This window comes from Eriocheir sinensis, chromosome 28 (genome assembly GCF_024679095.1).
Source record: "Eriocheir sinensis breed Jianghai 21 chromosome 28, ASM2467909v1, whole genome shotgun sequence".
In the NCBI taxonomy this organism is placed as follows: Eukaryota; Metazoa; Arthropoda; class Malacostraca; order Decapoda; family Varunidae; genus Eriocheir; species Eriocheir sinensis.
In genome coordinates, this window is record NC_066536.1 from 11042198 (window position 1) to 11060615 (window position 18418).

Sequence of the window (18418 nt, forward strand, 5' to 3'; positions counted from 1 at the left end):
ACACAACACCGGGTAGAGCGGGCGGCCGGTCTGGTTTGAAGCCATTCGGACCGAGTTCCGTGACGGGCGCTATTGTGTTAGGTGAGCCCACGCCGGGGACAGCGGGCGGCCGGTCTGGTTCGGAGCCATTCGGACCGAGTTCCGTGACGGGCGTTGTTGTGTCCACGCCGGGGACAGCGGGCGGCTGCTCTGGGTTGGAGTCTTTCAGACCGAAGAACTCCACCGGCCTTGACTCCGGGTCCACGTCAGCAACCTCTAGGCTCGCACAAGACCTCAACACAAGGACTAGGATTGTGAACAGCATATAACACATTTTCAATGCCACACAAAAAAAGAAACGAATGGAAGGGGAAGCAAAACGAAGGAAACATGGAGCAAATTACAAAAATATGGAGATTGGAAATAATAATAAGAGTTTGGGAACGATGGAAGAGAGGAGAAGAGAGGGAAACAAAACAAAGGAAAGATGGATGGAACAAATTACAAAAAAATATGAAAATTTAAACTAACATTAAAAAGCTAGGGAAGGATGGAAAGGAGGAGAGACGCAAGGCAGACTGAGAACTATATGTAAGAAGAGGACCGGAAGATATAAAAGGTGAGAAAAATGAAAAGACGCAAGGTAAGAAATACACAAAAACGACATTATATGAAGGTGTAAGAGAGACGAAGAAAACTTGTGGAACGCAAAAAAACATCATAAAAATGTAACGAGATAAGGGCAGGTGAAGGGAGAAACACGACGAGCTGAAGAACCTGCCGGAGAGGATAATTGAAGAGAGGGTGCGGCGAAGAGGTGTGCGTCAGGAAACAGAATGGAGAGGGAACGGAGTATAGAAGGTAAAAGCAAATATGAAGGCGAAGGGTAAGGAGTAAAGGGTGGAAGATAGAGAGGCAAAGAAAAGAGAAGAGAGGGAAACTAAATAAGAACAGAAGCAATAGGGAAAAAAGGAGGTAACGAAGGGATGAGAAGCAATAAATATCACAAGGGAAGGAAGTAAAGCGTGAAAGGAGAAAGGAATAGGGAGGGCAAAGGAAAGGGAAATGGAAACGGAAGAGAAGAAGAGTAGCATTAAAGAGGAAAAAAACAGGGAAGACGTAAAGGATGCATAGGATCATAAAGAAGGAAAAAAAAGGCCAAGGTGAAAGGCGTTAGAGGAGGAACATGAAGGGATGAAGAAAGGGAAGACTGAAAGGAGGTAGAGGAGCATAAAGGAGTGGAGAGAGAAGACTTACACAGCTATGAAAGGGAGAGAGGACTGGGTGGAGGAGGAAGAGGAGAGACGGGAGGGGGGTATAGAAGGAGGGACTGACTGGATAAGGGTAATGGACAAAAAAGAAGGAGAGACAGAAGAACGCATTGGCGGATTTTTATATTGTTGAAAAGTTGACGGATATTGAGGATGAGGATGATAAGGAGGAGGGGAAAAAGGAAGAGGAGGAGAAGGAGGAGGATAATTTGGACGACAGCAACGAAGAAAAAGGAGAGAAAGGAGAAAAAAAGAATGTGATCACTTCGAAGAGCAAGCAACACAAACTTTCTATTTTTATTCTCCTGCCACACATTTTATCACCCTCTTTTTTCACGACGTATTTTTCCTCTCCATCCACTTTAAGTACCGTGATACCTCCTCCCACGCATCTCTCTCTCTCTCTCTCTCTCTCTCTCTCTCTCTCTCTCTTTGCAAAAACTGCAAAACTTCGCTGCCAAAGTTGCTGCTGGGGGCTACAAAAGACGCGACCGTGCTACTCCTGTGCTACAAGAACTAAAGTGGATAAAGATGAAAGAAAAAGTGAAATTCGATCAGTGCATAATGGTGTATAAAGTGACCCATAAATATTATCCTGAGTGGCTACTAAACTTACCATATGTAACACAAATTAACGAACTTGTAACGAGACAAAACGGAGACCTATTTATCCCAAGAGTGAGAACAGACAATGGTGCGCGGTCACTATTAGTAAGTGGACCAAGAGCATGGAACAAGCTCCCCCCTAATATAAAAGAACTCCCGTCACTCACGAGCTTCAAGAAAGCCCTAACTATTCACGCTCTTCAAGGAGGCTTTTGCTAAAGAACGCGTGAAGTACATAATATACACTTATCTCGTACATATGTATTATATCTAGTAAGTTCCTATATATGATATCCCATGTAAATATTTAGTAATTAAGATAAAATATTAGTTAAAGAAAGTCTTATATATGATATCTATATTACATATAAAGTATTTAGTAATTAAGAGAAAAGCCATTGTACATTGTACTTTAATGGAATAAAGCATTCTGATTCTGATTCTCTCTCTCTCTCTCTCTCTCTCTCTCTCTCTCTCTCTCTCTCTCTCTCTCTCTCTCTCTCTCTCTCTCTCTCTCTCTCTCTCTCTCTCTCTCTCTCTCTCTCTCTCTCTCTCTCTCTCTCTCTCTCTCTCTCTCTCTCTCTCTCTCTCTCTCAGGCATTCCCCAGGGCACTAAAACGTTCCCTTCTACCTTACCCTTCCTCATCCTTCTCCTGTTTCCCTTTCCCGTCCTCCCCTTCGGATCACTCCCTCACGCCTTCAGGTTGAATTCATTAAGGTAGATATTTGGGTCAGGCGACGGCAGGTGGTCTGGGGCAATACGTATTAATGCGACCCGTGCACCCTTCCTGGTCATTACGGTTTTCAGAGGGAGCTGCAGTTGCCCTTAATGATCGTGTCCCAATTCTCAATATATTTTTCTTTCACTGTGATTGCCATTTCGTTTAAGGCCGGTCATGTGCTGTCCTTGTCCCCGATCTCCGAAACTCGCTCAGACTCCACAATAAGACAGCAGAAAACGGCCATACACTTGAGGCATGCTAAACTGCAGAGCGACAGATACGTATATAGATGAGACTGCTATGTAGAGTGAAAGAAATTAAATGTTTATCCACAGAAAACGGCCATACACTTGAGGAATGCTAAACTGCAGAGCGACAGATAGGTATACAGATGAGACAGCTATTTAGAGTGAAAGAAATTAAAAGTACATCCAGAAGGGAATCTCTCAGTTACTCCACTCACAAAATTGCCCAGATGCTGAATAATATCAACGAGCGTTTGTGTGTGTCTACGTTATTTTTTCTACTATAAACAAGGTGTCAGAGGGAAAATGCCAACACGGACTAACTTTCCCAGGTAACGTGCGGCTGCTGACGGTGAATATGCAAATCCAGCCGCCAAGCGTGAGGTGACAATAATTAGAGGCGCTGCATGACCAAGGACCGAGAGGGAGGAGGAGAAGAAGGGAAAGAGATGGAGGGGGAGGAGAAGAGGAAGGGAAAGAGATGGAGGGGGAGGAGAAGGAGGAGGAGGAGAAGGAAGGGGAGGAGAAGAGGAAGGGAAAGAGATGGAGGGGAGGAGAGGAAGGGAAAGAGAAGGAGGGGGAGGAGGAGAAGAAGTATAAGGAGGAGTATGAGGAGGAGAGAAAAAAGAAGGAAGAGAAAAAGGAGGAAGAGGAAGATAAATGAGAGAGAAGAGGGAGAGAAGGGATCGTAGATTAATAACCGATAACTGACGGTAATCAAGGTGGAGAGAGAGAGAGAGAGAGAGAGAGAGAGAGAGAGAGAGAGAGAGAGAGAGAGAGAGAGAGAGAGAGAGAGAGAGATTACTACCAAGGTAATAAAACATATTTCTAACAAACCCTGAAGAAAAAAATAGTCTGTGTTTATAATGATTAGGCTGAGTTATGTACTAATAAATCCAGGCATCACGCAACGGTAAACATATGAAATGACGCTTAGTAACTACACTCCCTTTATTATCTCATATCCCAATCCTCTCTCTCTCTCTCTCTCTCTCTCTCTCTCTCTCTCTCTCTCTCTCTCTCTCTCTCTCTCTTTAATCCTTCATTCTACACTTTTTCCGCTTCAAAATATTCCATTTCCCTCTGACCTAATTTTCTTGGTATTTCCCATTTACAACACGAGCAAAATTCAACAGCAAAAAAATACATACGCGAAAACTATCAGAAAAGATATTTTGTTTAAGTATTGACGCGTGTTAATTGAATTTCGATATTTTTATTTCGCACGTTTCCTATCGTCAACAAAACTCAATGACTAATGGTAGACTCAATTTTTTTTTAAAGCTGTTGAGAGTTAACTTTAGTGTGTGTGTGTGTGTGTGTGTGTGTGTGTGTGTGTGTGTGTGTGTGTGTGTGTGTGTGTGTGTGTGTGTGTGTGTGTGTGTCTGTCTGTCTGTCCGTCTGTCTGTCTGTCTGTCGGTCTCCCTCCGTCTGTGGCCGATTGTGAAATCATTCCGGAAGACTTAAGCTTTTTATTTCATGGTGAAGACAATATAAACTTTCTTTCAACCTTGACTAGTGTGAGTCCATGCACTTTGCGATCAGAAATAATAACCAAACATTAAACATGCGTGGGAAGCCTCTGAAAGCCGTGCATGAAGAATCAGACTTACTATCAGCAGAGACCTGAAGCATATGAAGAATTTTAAATCTACCTGAACAATAAGCTAATATTATTCTCAGGTTTAGCCGAATGATAAACGAATTGACTCAACCTCCTCAAGCTAGAAAATAGATGATCATGAGGGGAAGTGTTGGAGGCTGTACCAGTGCGTGCGAATATTTCCGATGCCGATTCTCGATATTAAGTCACAATTTGCTATTCACGGACAGAGCGAAGAAAAACTGATGACCGTGAGAGTTTCCCCAATCAAACACCTTCCCTTTCTGCAATTATAGAGCAATATTTTTTTGTCGCGACGTGCCGCCGTTCCGAGAGGCTGTGTGGGGAGCATCGGGGGTGTGTGTGGGGGGGGGGGGAGAACATTACGATAATTGAGTAACTTTAGGAGAGAGAGAGAGAGAGAGAGAGAGATCTCTCTCTCTCTCTCTCTCTCTCTCTCTCTCACTAAAACGACGCATAGCACGTACAACTAATCTTCGTGTCCTCACCTGTCATAAGTCTCCTCTTTAATGCTTTCGCTAGCTAACAACTGCATGAGGGACTGCCGAACCCGCTCTCTTCCCTCTCTAAATGAAGGAAAATGCTTACGAATGTGCTGACTAGTAATATAATATAACGGATAGCTCAGTAATGTCGAGATGCACCAGACTGGAACGTTCCCAGACAGCATCACTCCTTTTTATTCACCCGTCACGTCGCTGAAACAGTCCATCAACAGTCGCTTTTAGTTGTGCTCCAGTTCATTTCAAAACAAACTCCGCTGCCATTTCCCCCAATCAAGTTCTCGCACGCCGGCAATTCAGCGGCCTGATGGTTGTTTGATTTCATTTATTTGGAGCGGCAGGTCATCCAGTCTGTACCAAGGGCTCTTTATGATGGCCCTTTCCTCTTGCCTGCCTGCCTGCCTCCGAGTTCACCTGTGTCTCTGTCTGCTTGTCGTTGTATGTTTGTCTGTGCCTGCCTGCGTTTCTCTCTCTCTCTCTCTCTCTCTCTCTCTCTCTCTCTCTCTCTCTCTCTCTCTCTCTCTCTCTCTCTCTCTCTCTCTCTCTCTCTCTCTCTCTCTCTCTCTCTCTCTCTCTCTCTCTCTCTCTCTCTCTCTCTCTCTCTCTCTCACACACACACACACACACACACACACACTTGCTCTCTTAACTGACTCTTGGTCATCCTCTCTTAACCGTTTCGGTGAAACTTTCTCTGTTGCGCTAGACATATCGAAAGCCTTCGATAGAGTCTGGCACAAGTCTTTGCTTTCTAAACTGCCCTCTTTCGGATTCTATCCCTCTCTCTGTTCCTTTATCTCCAGTTTCCTTTCCGGCCGTTCTATCTCTGCGGTGGTAGACGGTCACTGTTCTTCCCCTAAACCTATCAACAGTGGTGTTCCACAGGGCTCTGTCCTATCACCCACTCTGTTCTTGTTATTCATCAATGATCTTCTTTCCATAACAAACTGTCCTGTCCACTCATACGCCGACGACTCCACTCTGCATTATTCAACTTCTTTCAATAGAAGACCCTCTCAACAGGAAGTACACAACTCCAGACTGGAGGCTGCAGAACGCTTAACCTCAGACCTTGCTATCATTTCCGATTGGGGCAGAAGGAGCCTTGTGTCCTTCAATGCCTCAAAAACTCAATTTCTCCACCTATCAACTCGACACAATCTTCCAAACACCTATCCTCTATTCTTCGACAACACTCAGCTATCACCATCTTCAACACTAAACATCCTCGGTCTATCCTTAACTCAAAATCTCAACTGGAAACTTCACATCTCTCTCGCTAAATCATCTTCCTCGAAGTTGGGCGTTCTGTATCGTCTCCGCCAGTTCTTCTCCCCCGCACAGTTGCTATCCATATACAGGGGCCTTGTCCGCCCTCGTATGGATAATGCATCTCACGTGTGGGGAAGGCTCCACTCACACAGCTCTTCTGGATAGAGTGGAGTCTAAGGCTCTTCGTCTCATCAGCTCTCCTCCTCCTACTGACAGTCTTCTACCACTTAAATTCCGTAGCTATGTTGCCTCTCTTTCTATCTTCTATCGATATTTCCACGCTGACTGCTCTTCTGAACTTGCTAACTGCATGCCTCCCCCCATCCCGCGGCCCCGCTGCACACGACTTTCTACTCATGCTCATCCCTATACTGTCCAAACTCCTTATGCAAGAGTTAACCAGCATCTTCACTCTTTCATCCCTCACGCTGGTAAACTCTGGAACAATCTTCCTTCATCTGTATTTCCTTCTGCCTACGACTTGAACTCTTTCAAGAGAGGGATATCAGGACACCTCTCCTCCCGAAATTGACCTCTCTTTCGGCCACGTCTTCTGATTCTTTCTTAGGAGCAGCGAGTAGCGGGCTTTTTTTATTATTGTTTCCTTTTTTGTGTGCCCTTGAGCTGCCTCCTTTGTTGTAAACACACACACACACACACACACACACACACACACACACGGAGGTGATGGGAACCGGCGGGCATGGTGTTGGTTTTCCTGGCTTCCTGGCGTGGCAGGGGACTGGGTCGCTAGATAACGATTGCCTCCGAACAGAGATGAATGACGGGTAGAGGCTGTCCCGGCGGCGCCCTGAGACTCCGACGGTGTTGAGTTTCGTGTTCCTTTTCATCTCTCTTTTACTCCTCAGTCTCCTCACGCCGGCCACCTGTCTGCACTGCACTGGATCCCGAAAGAAATCAGTGACAAGTTGTGTGCGATGATACCCTCAGTAGTGAATATCTTAGAACTTCGTAGCCAGTTTGCGTTATAAAAGCTAAGGTAAATCTGCACTTAGACTTTTTGCAACTTTCCTCTTGTCTTATAGTCCATACCCAGGAGCAAATTCTGACACCTGGGTATACATCTCGTGTGACATTTAAGGCACCACTGTATTAAGGATGTGTGTGTGGTGGAAAGAACGGTTAATATGCCCTTTTCCATGTGAATGCTCAATTTTTATAGTCAGGCTCATGCAAAAGAGTCTGTAGAGAGATAAAGAGTGAATATCTCACGTAACATTCCAAAAACCATGTTCACCTTTCTCACCTATCTCACTTAAAAGGTTAAGATTATCCGCGAGCTTATAAAACTCTACGCTGCTTCGGTGCCCTGTTTTAGTTAGTATCATCATGATTATCAGCAGCAGCAGCAGCCATTTTCAATCCACTGTTTTAATGGTCAACTTGTAGAGATAAATGAGCAGATGGCAGACGTTGACATACATATTTCTTAATAAGTTTACCTTCCCAAGGGATCTTCTGGTACAATACATACGCATGTGGTACGGTAAATGCTGAGCGATCAAAGAGGAAATACATCATTCTGGATTCGAACTCAGACCAGTGACTCATGGGGTGGGAGAGGATGGCGGCGGGTTACGTCGTTGTTAGTGATGTTGGGGGTGGTTGTGATGGTGGTAGTGGGGGTCGTGTGAATGTAGCTATTAATGTTTTAAAATATTGTTAGTGGAGGCAAAGAGATGTGTCGTATTGTTTTATGTTTACGGAAATTAAACCTTTGAAAAAATATGAATTCAATGTACAGCTGTAGGACACGGGTGGAAATGGGTTTTGTTTAGCTCTTGATATGCAACGAGAATGTTTTGCTTTTGGTATATACCGAAAACACTTTATAGAAATCCGACACTAGCATGTTATATCAATTTCCATTACTTTCACTACCCTAAATGCTGTTATCATCACCAAGAGTAGTATAAATAGCATGACTTTGGTTTATCATCACTGATTTTATTATCATTATTATCATCATTATTATCATTACCATTATCATTTTCATTATTATTATTATTATTATTATTATTATTATTATTATTATTATTATTATTATTATTATTATTATTATTATTATTATTATTATTATTATTATTATTATTATTATTATTATTATTAATATTATTATTATTATTATTATTACTATTATCATTATCATCATCATTATTATTATCCTTTTCATTACTTTTATTATTATTATTATTATTATTATTATTATTATTATTATTATTATTATTATTATTATTATTATTATTATTATTATTATTATTATTATTATTATTATTATTATTATTATTATTATTATTATTATTATTATTATTATTATTATTATTATTATTATTATTATTATTATTATTATTATTATTATTATTATTATTATTATTATTATTATTATTATTATTATTATTTTTATTATCATCATTATTATTATTTATATCATTAAAAATACTAAACTCTATCGTCATTATCTCTGCTTTCGTTATTGTCATCATGTTATCACCTGCAGAACTAAAGTATTAAGCCTGTTACAGGAGTAGGTCTAGTAACCACGAGACGAATAACAAATGACACGAGTAAGCCGCGGAGAAAGTGTTCAAGCAGGGGAAGGGCGCCCCAAAAACTACGAACGCTTCCGAGGCTGACTTGCATGGCTCCTCGTCTCCTATGTTGCTCCCGACCCCCCCCCCCCCCCCCCACCACACACACACACACACACACACACACACATAACACCCCGGACCTATATTCATTACCACTCACTCTCCTTCCATCTTCCTCCCGTCAAGAACAACCACCCACCACCTTCTCCGGCGCACTAATCCATTACCTGCTTGCACCTGCACGTTACTTCATCAACAAACAGGTCTGTGGGCGTCACCTGAGCCCCGCCGCCTCACCTGCGCCATGTCAAGGTGTGCTTGATTACATTGGCAGCCTCTCCTCCCACGGCGCCTCTGGCCTCCACATTCTCAAGCATCACTCACTAGCTCATCAACTCTTCTCTTTTCTCCTTATCTTAGTTGATAATATTTTCTCTTAACTCGTACAGCCCCGCTGTCGGCTACAACCGACACCGTTGTACACCGAGGGCCCGCTGTAGGCTATAGCCGACACCAACTTCTCCCTTTACTTAATTCAGCAGTTTGTATAGTAGCCAAGGGTTTCCAAATTGAACACGTGGTAGCTCTCTCTGTCTCTTTGAGAGAGAGAGAGAGAGAGCATCGCCTGATTCCCGCCACACCCAGCCACAGCCATAGTGAACCCAGCACACCTAAGTACAGTTCTAAATGAGCGAAAAAGGACGCTGCCGAGGCTATATCAAAAACATTTTGTGTTTCTTACATGTTATTACCAAGACAATAATGAATGACAGCAAGATCGACAGAGATGCAACAATAAAAGTTAATGTATGGTATAAATATACACACAGAAATAGTATATATTTAGTTATTACTATAAATTTTACACAGTTGTGCATGTACGTAGTCAAAGAGACAATCATACTAATTACAAACATCACTAAAGCAAAAATAATAAAGCGTCAGAGTGGCGCGCAAGATGAGGGAGGTTGGCGGCCGGGCGGGAGGACGCACCGTAGCGCACTCCGTAACCATCCCCCATAGAGACAAAAATAAGCCGATACGAGTGTTATTATACCTTTTCCCCTTAGTTTTAGATCATATCCAATTGATTTATGCAATAACAAAAATCGATAGGGGTTCGGAATTGAGTTGAAAAAAGCTCACAATAGCGCGGGGCCGTACGGTTTAAGGCTAACAAATAAATTTAGACTCCACCAAATTTTATTTCACCAACTTTTCTCAAGAACAAATGAATGAGTTCCCTGCTTCCTTAGTTAAGTAATATACGAGCTTTTCATTAAAATTAAACGCTACCGACCCTCCACCCACCTTGATATATTCTAGAGTACAGAAGCAACGTTTTATTCTCCATTTAATATGTTTTCAGTTAGGTTTACTGGCAAACCACATATTGTATTGAAACCTTAGTACGGTAGCTGTGTAGTCTTTACACCTATAGATTCATTCTCTCTCTCTCTCTCTCTCTCTCTCTCTCTCTCTCTCTCTCTCTCTCTCTCTCTCTCTCTCTCTCTCTCTCTCTCTCTCTCTCTCTCTCTCTCTCTCTCTCTCTCTCTCTCTCTCTCTCTCTCTCTCTCTCTCTCTCTCTCTCTCTCTCTCTCTCTCTCTCTCTCTCTCTCTCTCTCTCTCTCTCTCTCTCTCTCTCTCTCTCTCTCTCTCTCTCTCTCTCTCTCTCTCTCTCTCTCTCTCTCTCTCTCTCTCTCTCTCTCTCTCTCTCTCTCTCTCTCTCTCTCTCTCTCTCTCTCTCTCTCTCTCTCTCTCTCTCTCTCTCTCTCTCTCTCTCTCTCTCTCTCTCTCTCTCTCTCTCTCTCTCTCTCTCTCTCTCTCTCTCTCTCTCTCTCTCTCTCTCTCTCTCTCTCTCTCTCTCTCTCTCTCTCTCTCTCTCTCTCTCTCTCTCTCTCTCTCTCTCTCTTTTTCTCTCTCTCAATCTCTATCTCTATCTCAACTCTCTCTCTCTCTCTCTCTCTCTCTCTCTCTCTCTCTCTCTCTCTCTCTCTCTCTCTCTCTCTCTCTCTCTCTCTCTCTCTCTCTCTCTCTCTCTCTCTCTCTCTCTCTCTCTCTCTCTCTCTCTCTCTCTCTCTCTCTCTCTCTCTCTCTCTCTCTCTCTCTCTCTCTCTCTCTCTCTCTCTCTCTCTCTCTCTCTCTCTCTCTCTCTCTCTCTCTCTCTCTCTCTCTCTCTCTCTCTCTCTCTCTCTCTCTCTCTCTCTCTCTCTCTCTCTCTCTCTCTCTCTCTCTCTCTCTCTCTCTCTCTCTCTCTCTCTCTCTCTCTCTCAACACAAATCCAAGGCCACACAAAATTAGGGAACGAAAAACACGAGGTAACAACAAAGGGATTAAGGGCAAAACAAAATTCATCAGGAACACACACGACGTAATGAAGAGGAGGGACGCAAACTTCCCCGATAAATCCTCCAAGAGTGATGAGCCTCAATTAATGGACGCGCGGCAAACTTGTTAGTTCGATCACTCTTAACAAGCTTGAGGAGTTCGTGGCATCGAGACGCCACAGAAAGAGGGGAAAAAAATGAGGCTGTGGACAAAAGACGCCATGAAAATCATTTAACAATCGCACAAAAAAACTATCACAACGAAAGAAAAAAAAACATATATAGGACCTTAGTAGGACGTTCAAGGCAGGAGAAATAGTTATAATGAAAAGTATAGAAGTAAAATTAATAAACAACGACAGTTCCTAACGAGGGTGCTCTGCTCTGTCGTTACTGTACACACACACACACACACACACACACACACACACACACACACACACACACACACACACATTTTTCATATCCGCCTATATCTGTATGGGTATATTGCGTTTTTAGTTTACCCGCAGTACTTCGTGCTTTGCAAATATTATCTTCCACTATTCGCTTTCACATCCACTATTTATTCCCTCCTTCTCCTCGTGCTCCTTATACGCGTCCTCCTTGCTCTCATGCTCCTCTTCCCTTCCCGGTAATTTTCCTCACCCTTCAGGTACTCGTGTTCCTTCCCCTTGCTTTCTCAATCCTCAAATTAATCTCTCTCTCTCTCTCTCTCTCTCTCTCTCTCTCTCTCTCTCTCTCTCTCTCTCTCTCTCTCTCTCTCTCTCTCTCTCTCTCTCTCTCTCTCTCTCTCTCTCTCTCTCTCTCTCTCTCTCTCTCTCTCTCTCTCTCTCTCTCTCTCTCTCTCTCTCTCTCTCTCTCTCCAATTTCACGATGCCGATAAAGGAAAAGTACGAGTAAGTAATACCCACGAAAAATAAATTTTACCTCTTAAATTGGTACTTTCGGAAGACTCAAGTGATTACCTTGTATGACTTTCTTTCCCACTTCTCTTAACGTAATTTCCTTTTCTAATACTTGTAAGCTTCTTGTGTTCTTTCGAGGCGTAACAGCGAAGGGGCGTTGGAAAGGAATCCTGTAAAGGTGATAGAAGGCTAATTTATGGAGAGAGAGAGAGAGAGAGAGAGAGAGAGAGAGAGAGAGAGAGAGAGAGAGAGAGAGAGAGAGAGAGAGAGAGAGAGAGAGAGAGAGAGAGAGAGAGAGAGAGAGAGAGAATTAATGAAGAGATGATTGGCTGAAGGTAAGCAGGTGCGGGCAGGTGGATGGTGCATAATGGTCTATGGTATCTATATTTAGTGTTTCTAGGCATAAAGTGAAAGGAGAAGAATGAATTGTAAGAGGAATTTTGGACTCATAAATGGATGAATGGATGAACGGATGAATGGACTGATGAATGAATGGATTAACAGAAACAGGAAATTAACATGAGGAGCGCCACCAATCCTTCAAACATTCCTATTTTATCCTAGGAGTGCTACCAGCATCCTAAAGTGGCTATTACATTGGGCAAAGTTTCCGTGGATCTTCAGTCAAACCACAATTTCCCCTGGCGTGGTTCTCATATTTCCGTGGTTTTCTGACGTGTCCACGATCTTCCAAAGCTACAGTAAATTTCACCGAAGGACGACGGTATTACTCACCATCATCATCAGCAGCAATAACAAGAAACAAATGAAAACCACGTTAGCGGAAATCTTGATCTGACTGAAGATCCACGGAAAATTTGCCAAGTGTAATAGCCCCTTTATGCTCCTCATCCCCTGTCGTTTAACCCAAAATATGAGAGTATGTAACGTGGGTGGTGATGCATATGTTGTTTAGGTTCAGGTATATGTATGGAGTGTTCCTTTTAGGTAGGGTGTGTTATGAGTGTGATAATGGTTGTGGTGAATTTATGGAGGTGGTGAGAGCGGTGGAATGCTTGTGCTGGTGGTGATGGACGTGTGATGGTGATGAGGGAGGTGGACTACAGGTAAGGAGGGCGCTGGAGTGGATATCAAATGTGTCACCTGCCACTCGCCGTCGTGACAGCTACTCAGGTGTTGATGAGGTCGCTAATACACCTGGCGCCCCACACCTGCCACCAAGCGTGATGAACAGGCACGCGTAAACACACTATCACCCTTGAGGACGTAAAACTATGAAACGCCGGACGACAACATTGATCATTCACACGTGGGGACGAGCTTGTTTTCTCCATAGCTTTCGTTCATATTCTATTCCTCCGTCTTAACAACGCCCGATGATATGCTTTTATGGCGGACAGTATCACTCCATCTAAAACCCCTAAGATGCACCCCTCCCACCCCTCCTCCGCTTTTAGGAACGTGTCACCATGATGAACACCTGGCGGCGTCGTTGTCTCGAAAATGCAGCCATTATTATCAATACTAGTTAGCTAATTATATAACTTCACGTTTAAATTGATACATCCCAATAACTGACACCTGTTGATGCCGAAATGCTCATTATCAAGTGTGTGTGTGTGTGTGTGTGTGTGTGTGTGTGTGTGTGTGTGTGTGTGTGTGTGTGTGTGTGTGTGTGTGTGTGTGTGTGTGTGTGTGTGTGTGTGTGTGTGTGTGTGTGTGTGTGTGTGTGTGTGTGTGTGTGTGTGTACAAATATTCCTCAATTTTAATGACTTGCTGCATAGCCTGGAAAATCCCCAAAACAAATTTTTTTTCACGCTAACAATAATTTATATATTTGATCCGTGTTACTAACCTCCACAACCTGATCTATATATATTTTTTGTGTGTGTTTCCAGCAAGGTAAAAATGATGGTAAAATATGTCGCTAATACACAACAGTTTATTTTCTCACTCGTAAAATCACATTGTTTATAAAAGCTATTAATAAGCCTCCTACACAGTGTTGATTTTGTGCAATATATAACATAATCGGTAATAAGGAGTGGTTACGCTGCAAAATACCAGGAGTACCTTGCAGAAACATACCCTCTCAGAAAAGAAAAAAAACATACAGTGCAAAAGACATAGTATATATAATTACACAGTTTAAGAATATGATGAATATTATATTGGAGATGTTATTAATGTTCACTACTTAACTACGGCAATATTAAACACTGACATTAATATTTCTCTCTCTCTCTCTCTCTCTCTCTCTCTCTCTCTCTCTCTCTCTCTCTCTCTCTCTCTCTCTCTCTCTCTCTCTCTCTCTCTCTCTCTCTCTCTCTCTCTCTCTCTCTCTCTCTCTCTCTCTCTCTCTCTCACACGCTTCATCCATACGTATACCTCACATCATTAATCACATTCACGCCTTTGGTTCCTTAGCTACCTACAAGCCTCTAAATAGTGTTAGTTAATTAGTTTGTAGAAAAACATAATAGATCTACACCCACGTAACTCCTTCTACCCATCTCCTTCATCAACACTTTTACCACAAATGTACAAAAATATCAACTCACTACACTTCTTTTTCCTTTCTACTAATTTTCAGCTTACTCTTACCAGTATTTCTGTTTTTAGTCCTGCTACAATATCACGGTTCATCGCATCACTGTCTTCTCTTCCACCCGTCTCTTGTTTTCAGCCGCCAGACCACCACGACACGACGAGCATCAGACGTCCTTCTTCCCGCCGCAGCAAGACCTCTTCTGGTCAGCGGCACAAAACTTGAGGGCCGAAGTCCGTATCTCCACGTCCTCCGTTGTCACCATTTGTCTGTGGCGGGAGACGAGAAGTGATGGGCGGAGAGGACAGGAGGAGGAAGAAACGAGGGAGACAAGGAGAGACGAGTGTGTGGAAACCGGACGAGAAGGGACGAGACACACACACATACACACACACACACACACACACACACACACACACACACACACACACACACACACAGAGAGAGAGAGAGAGAGAGAGACTGAAAAGAAGAATGAACGAGACAAGGAGACAAAGAAGAACCTGTCTGATGGTGCTCGGCACAGATGTAAGGACAAGAAAGTAGATTTTGCTTCCTATCTTTCGCACTTGGGGATGAAAAAGAGCGAGAAAGTGACAAGAAAACTGCAAACCGAGACAAACGGCGGGATAAGAAGACAAGGTTCGCAGCATAAGAAGGGAATAGAGACAGGAAAAGGAAGAGGACGGAGGAGGACACGTGGAAGACATTGTATGCAACAGAGAGCGTACTGGCTTATATCAAAGCTGATTCTTGTTATTATTTAATATATTTGTCAGACAGTTCAGTGACCTACAAAATATACTGAAACACTTGCTGTAGGTACGCACTTGAAGGTTTATTTCACTCCCGTCGCAACGAAGTAATGGTTACTGAGATTTTTAAAGTTCATAGTGTTTGCATTGACTATCGCTGCAGGAAGATTAGTCAGTGTCTTATGACTCGGCTCAAAAAATATTTCCTGCCGATGTCTGTGCTGAATCACCTCGCTTGAACAGGTACACCGTTATTTTCAGCTTGTGTTGGTTTTGAACCCAAAACAACTTATGGTGATCAAAGTTACTGAACTTATTCAGGTACTGGGAATATTGGTTCCTATAAATATAGAAGCGCTAGAAGTACTTCTAGGAAGTCCCTTGGACTACCCCAAAACGTACTTGCAAGGGCATTTTTTTTTACACAAACGTAAAATGACCCACTGGGGATTTCGCACTGCATATAGCATGTAGCAACTTTATTTATTTTTTATCATAGGCCCAAATGTGAAAACATTGTAAACGTTTATGGCTTTAAAGATTATGTGATATTTATTCAGTGATTTACAAGTACAAAGTCGAGTATTGAGGACAACATAAATTGTTCCTGCTTGTTGATAATATGTCGGGCATAAGCAAAACAAACGCACCAAATTTGTCTTCGGAGCGACGAAGGGTTCTGCTGCTGCTACAAGTAATTCTGTTCATCCAGCGAAGCCAACGGCTTTCAAAGGGAAGCCAAGCTGTTGCCAGGAGGAGACCCGAGCCCTGGATCATTAAATATGGACCACAAAGAAGTGGTGAAGGGCACGTACGGCCTCGATATTGCCTCTACAGGTAAGATGAAGGAATGCGCCGAAATAATTACTATTCCTTCTATTAAGATACTCATCTCGAAACAGCTTTGGTGATGTGTGTTCCCATTCAGTTTACTGAAAAATTCATTCTAGTTTGGGAAACCATGTATTAGGTGGCGAATTGCGGGCAGAGCGTAGTGTCAGTTATTTCAATCCTAATTTATACCTGCAACAATTTCAAGGTAATCACTACTGATAAGATTCATTTTCCGACGGAAAATACCGTTTGTCAACACTTTCATCTCTGGGATAAGGGGACACTCTCATCAAGTGATTCACGTACATTATGCCCTCTCTATCTAGTCCGTACTTTCTTAAATGCTCTCAGTCACTGCACTTTTTCCGTACTGTTTTAATAGGAAAGCTCAAAGTTTGCTGCCATCCGTCCGCTTCCATTCCCGCCATTTTGCTCGTTTATTTTCAACAGAATTATAGGAACAAACCTCCAACTCTGCTGATCCTTTCAAGTCTTTACTCTGAAAACAGTTTATATATACAAGGCTTATATCAAGTCTCCCAGTAATCTCTTTTTCTGCGTAAAGAGTTCACGTCGATAAACGACGGTATGGTTTTCATAGCTTGTCGGTGCTCTTCCGAGTAAGTCAATGCCCTTCTTGTTATAAATAAATGGACGAGGGCTGCACTGAACTCCAGATAAAGTATTAAGAGCCAGTTATACGATGATAGCATTATTCCTGAAGGCCAAATAAACAAATATATCATTTCGTGAAACAAACGAGCCACATGTTTGTTCACTCTAATGCGCGTTTGGAGACTCCGCTAAATGATCGACAAGATTATTGCGATTTGTTTAAACTTCCGCATGTTGTGTTTTTTTATGGAGTAAAAAAAAGACGCGGAGATTTTGTAAACATGTTATATTTTTGTTGCTTAGTAAACTGACCGAAAAATTTCCAAAATGACCAGGTTTTAGTTTCCTTTGTAAACTGACTGGGATATTAGCGAAAGGACCGACTTTGCAAAAAAAATACAGTGCGTTGAATTAACCATATAGAATTCGACCAAATAACTATAAATTAATTACCCAACCAATTAACTAATCAATCAACCAGTTAACCAGCAAATCAACCAATCAACCAACCAATCAACCAACTAACCCATCAGTCAACCAAGCGACTAATCAATCAACTGGCCATTCAGTCAATTAACAAACCAACCAATCAACCAACCGAATTTTCAAATAATCAATTAACCATCAATCAGTCAACCCCGTCAAACATCAAACTAACCAAACAATTATTTTTTTCAGCGAGGGTGGCAGCTCAAGGTAAAATAAATAAAAAAACATCAATTTAACTACCAATCAATTAACAACCACAGATCAACCACTCCCTCAATCATTCAGCCAAACAACCATCGCCTCCCCTCACCTGGCCAGCTGCACCATGCCGTCCATCACACCTGCGCCGGATTTGCACGAGGTGGTCTGGATAAACGAGGCCCAACATATCTTAGCGAGCCTTCCCGTCGGGGCTACTGATGGTGCTCCTGGCCTCTACCGTGACCCTGGCCCTCGTGTCCCTGTTTCTGCACGGCATGAGCGGAACACGCCTCTCGAATGGGTCCTGGTAGGGAGAAATGGGAATCTCATGGGGCTTTGAAGTAAACATCAGGTAAAGGTTGCGTTGCTGTTTTTTTCATCTTACATCATTTGTCAGCACTCCCTCTCAGTATACTTGAAAATTTGCACTTTCACATTCATCACTAGTTTCTTCTCGTACCTATCCGCTAAGAATCCAGGACCTCTGCCATAAAAAAAGCACGCGATCCCTCCCTTTGATGACAGCATGCTACGTTTTGTTAAGTGGAGCCTCCCGGATTCTATTAAACACACTCAATTCAAATTTCTTCATCTTCCTTAAAAACTGATTTGTACACAGTTTTTAACACCTACTCAAATTGGGTTTCTATCTACACTGCTGACACTAGAACAATAGGCGCAGTTAGGTCTTTAGCCGCTGTTATTGGTATTCCGAGAGTTCAAAGCGTCTACTCGTAACCTGGCACGTTGGATAAAGACTAGCGAAGGACGCTTACCAATCAATCATAGCCTGTATTTCCTTCCTCCGTCCTCGATAACAACAGAGTATTGACTGAGAGAATAGCTATCCTCCCCCCCTCACGATCACCATCACAACGACAAAGAAAGCAGCACGATTTGTACTCCATCCCCACGCCGCCAGCAAGAGAAAATGGGATGAGAATA

The 18418-nt window shown here is 42.7% G+C and overlaps 2 protein-coding genes across 4 annotated transcripts in view; both read right to left on the minus strand.

The window, feature by feature from the left end:
- Positions 1-13637: 13637 nt before the first annotated feature.
- The window catches only part of LOC127004502 (ras and EF-hand domain-containing protein-like), a 145661-nt gene continuing 140880 nt past the window's right edge, over positions 13638-18418 (minus strand). Inside the window, exon 18 of the mRNA XM_050872283.1 lies at positions 13638-14799. Coding sequence (XP_050728240.1) covers positions 14746-14799 — 54 coding nt within the window. The 3' untranslated portion in view covers positions 13638-14745. The remainder of the gene's footprint in view (positions 14800-18418) is intronic.
- Positions 14700-18418, minus strand: part of LOC127004503 (allatostatin-A receptor-like) — a 65385-nt gene continuing 61666 nt past the window's right edge. For 2 of the 3 annotated variants that reach the window (XM_050872288.1, XM_050872286.1), the window contains 2 exons: positions 17583-17777; positions 14700-14848 (listed from right to left, as the gene is read on the minus strand). The gene's annotated coding sequence lies outside the window, so the exon portion shown is untranslated. The remainder of the gene's footprint in view (positions 14849-17582; positions 17778-18418) is intronic. The other variant, XM_050872287.1, reaches the window with a different exon arrangement.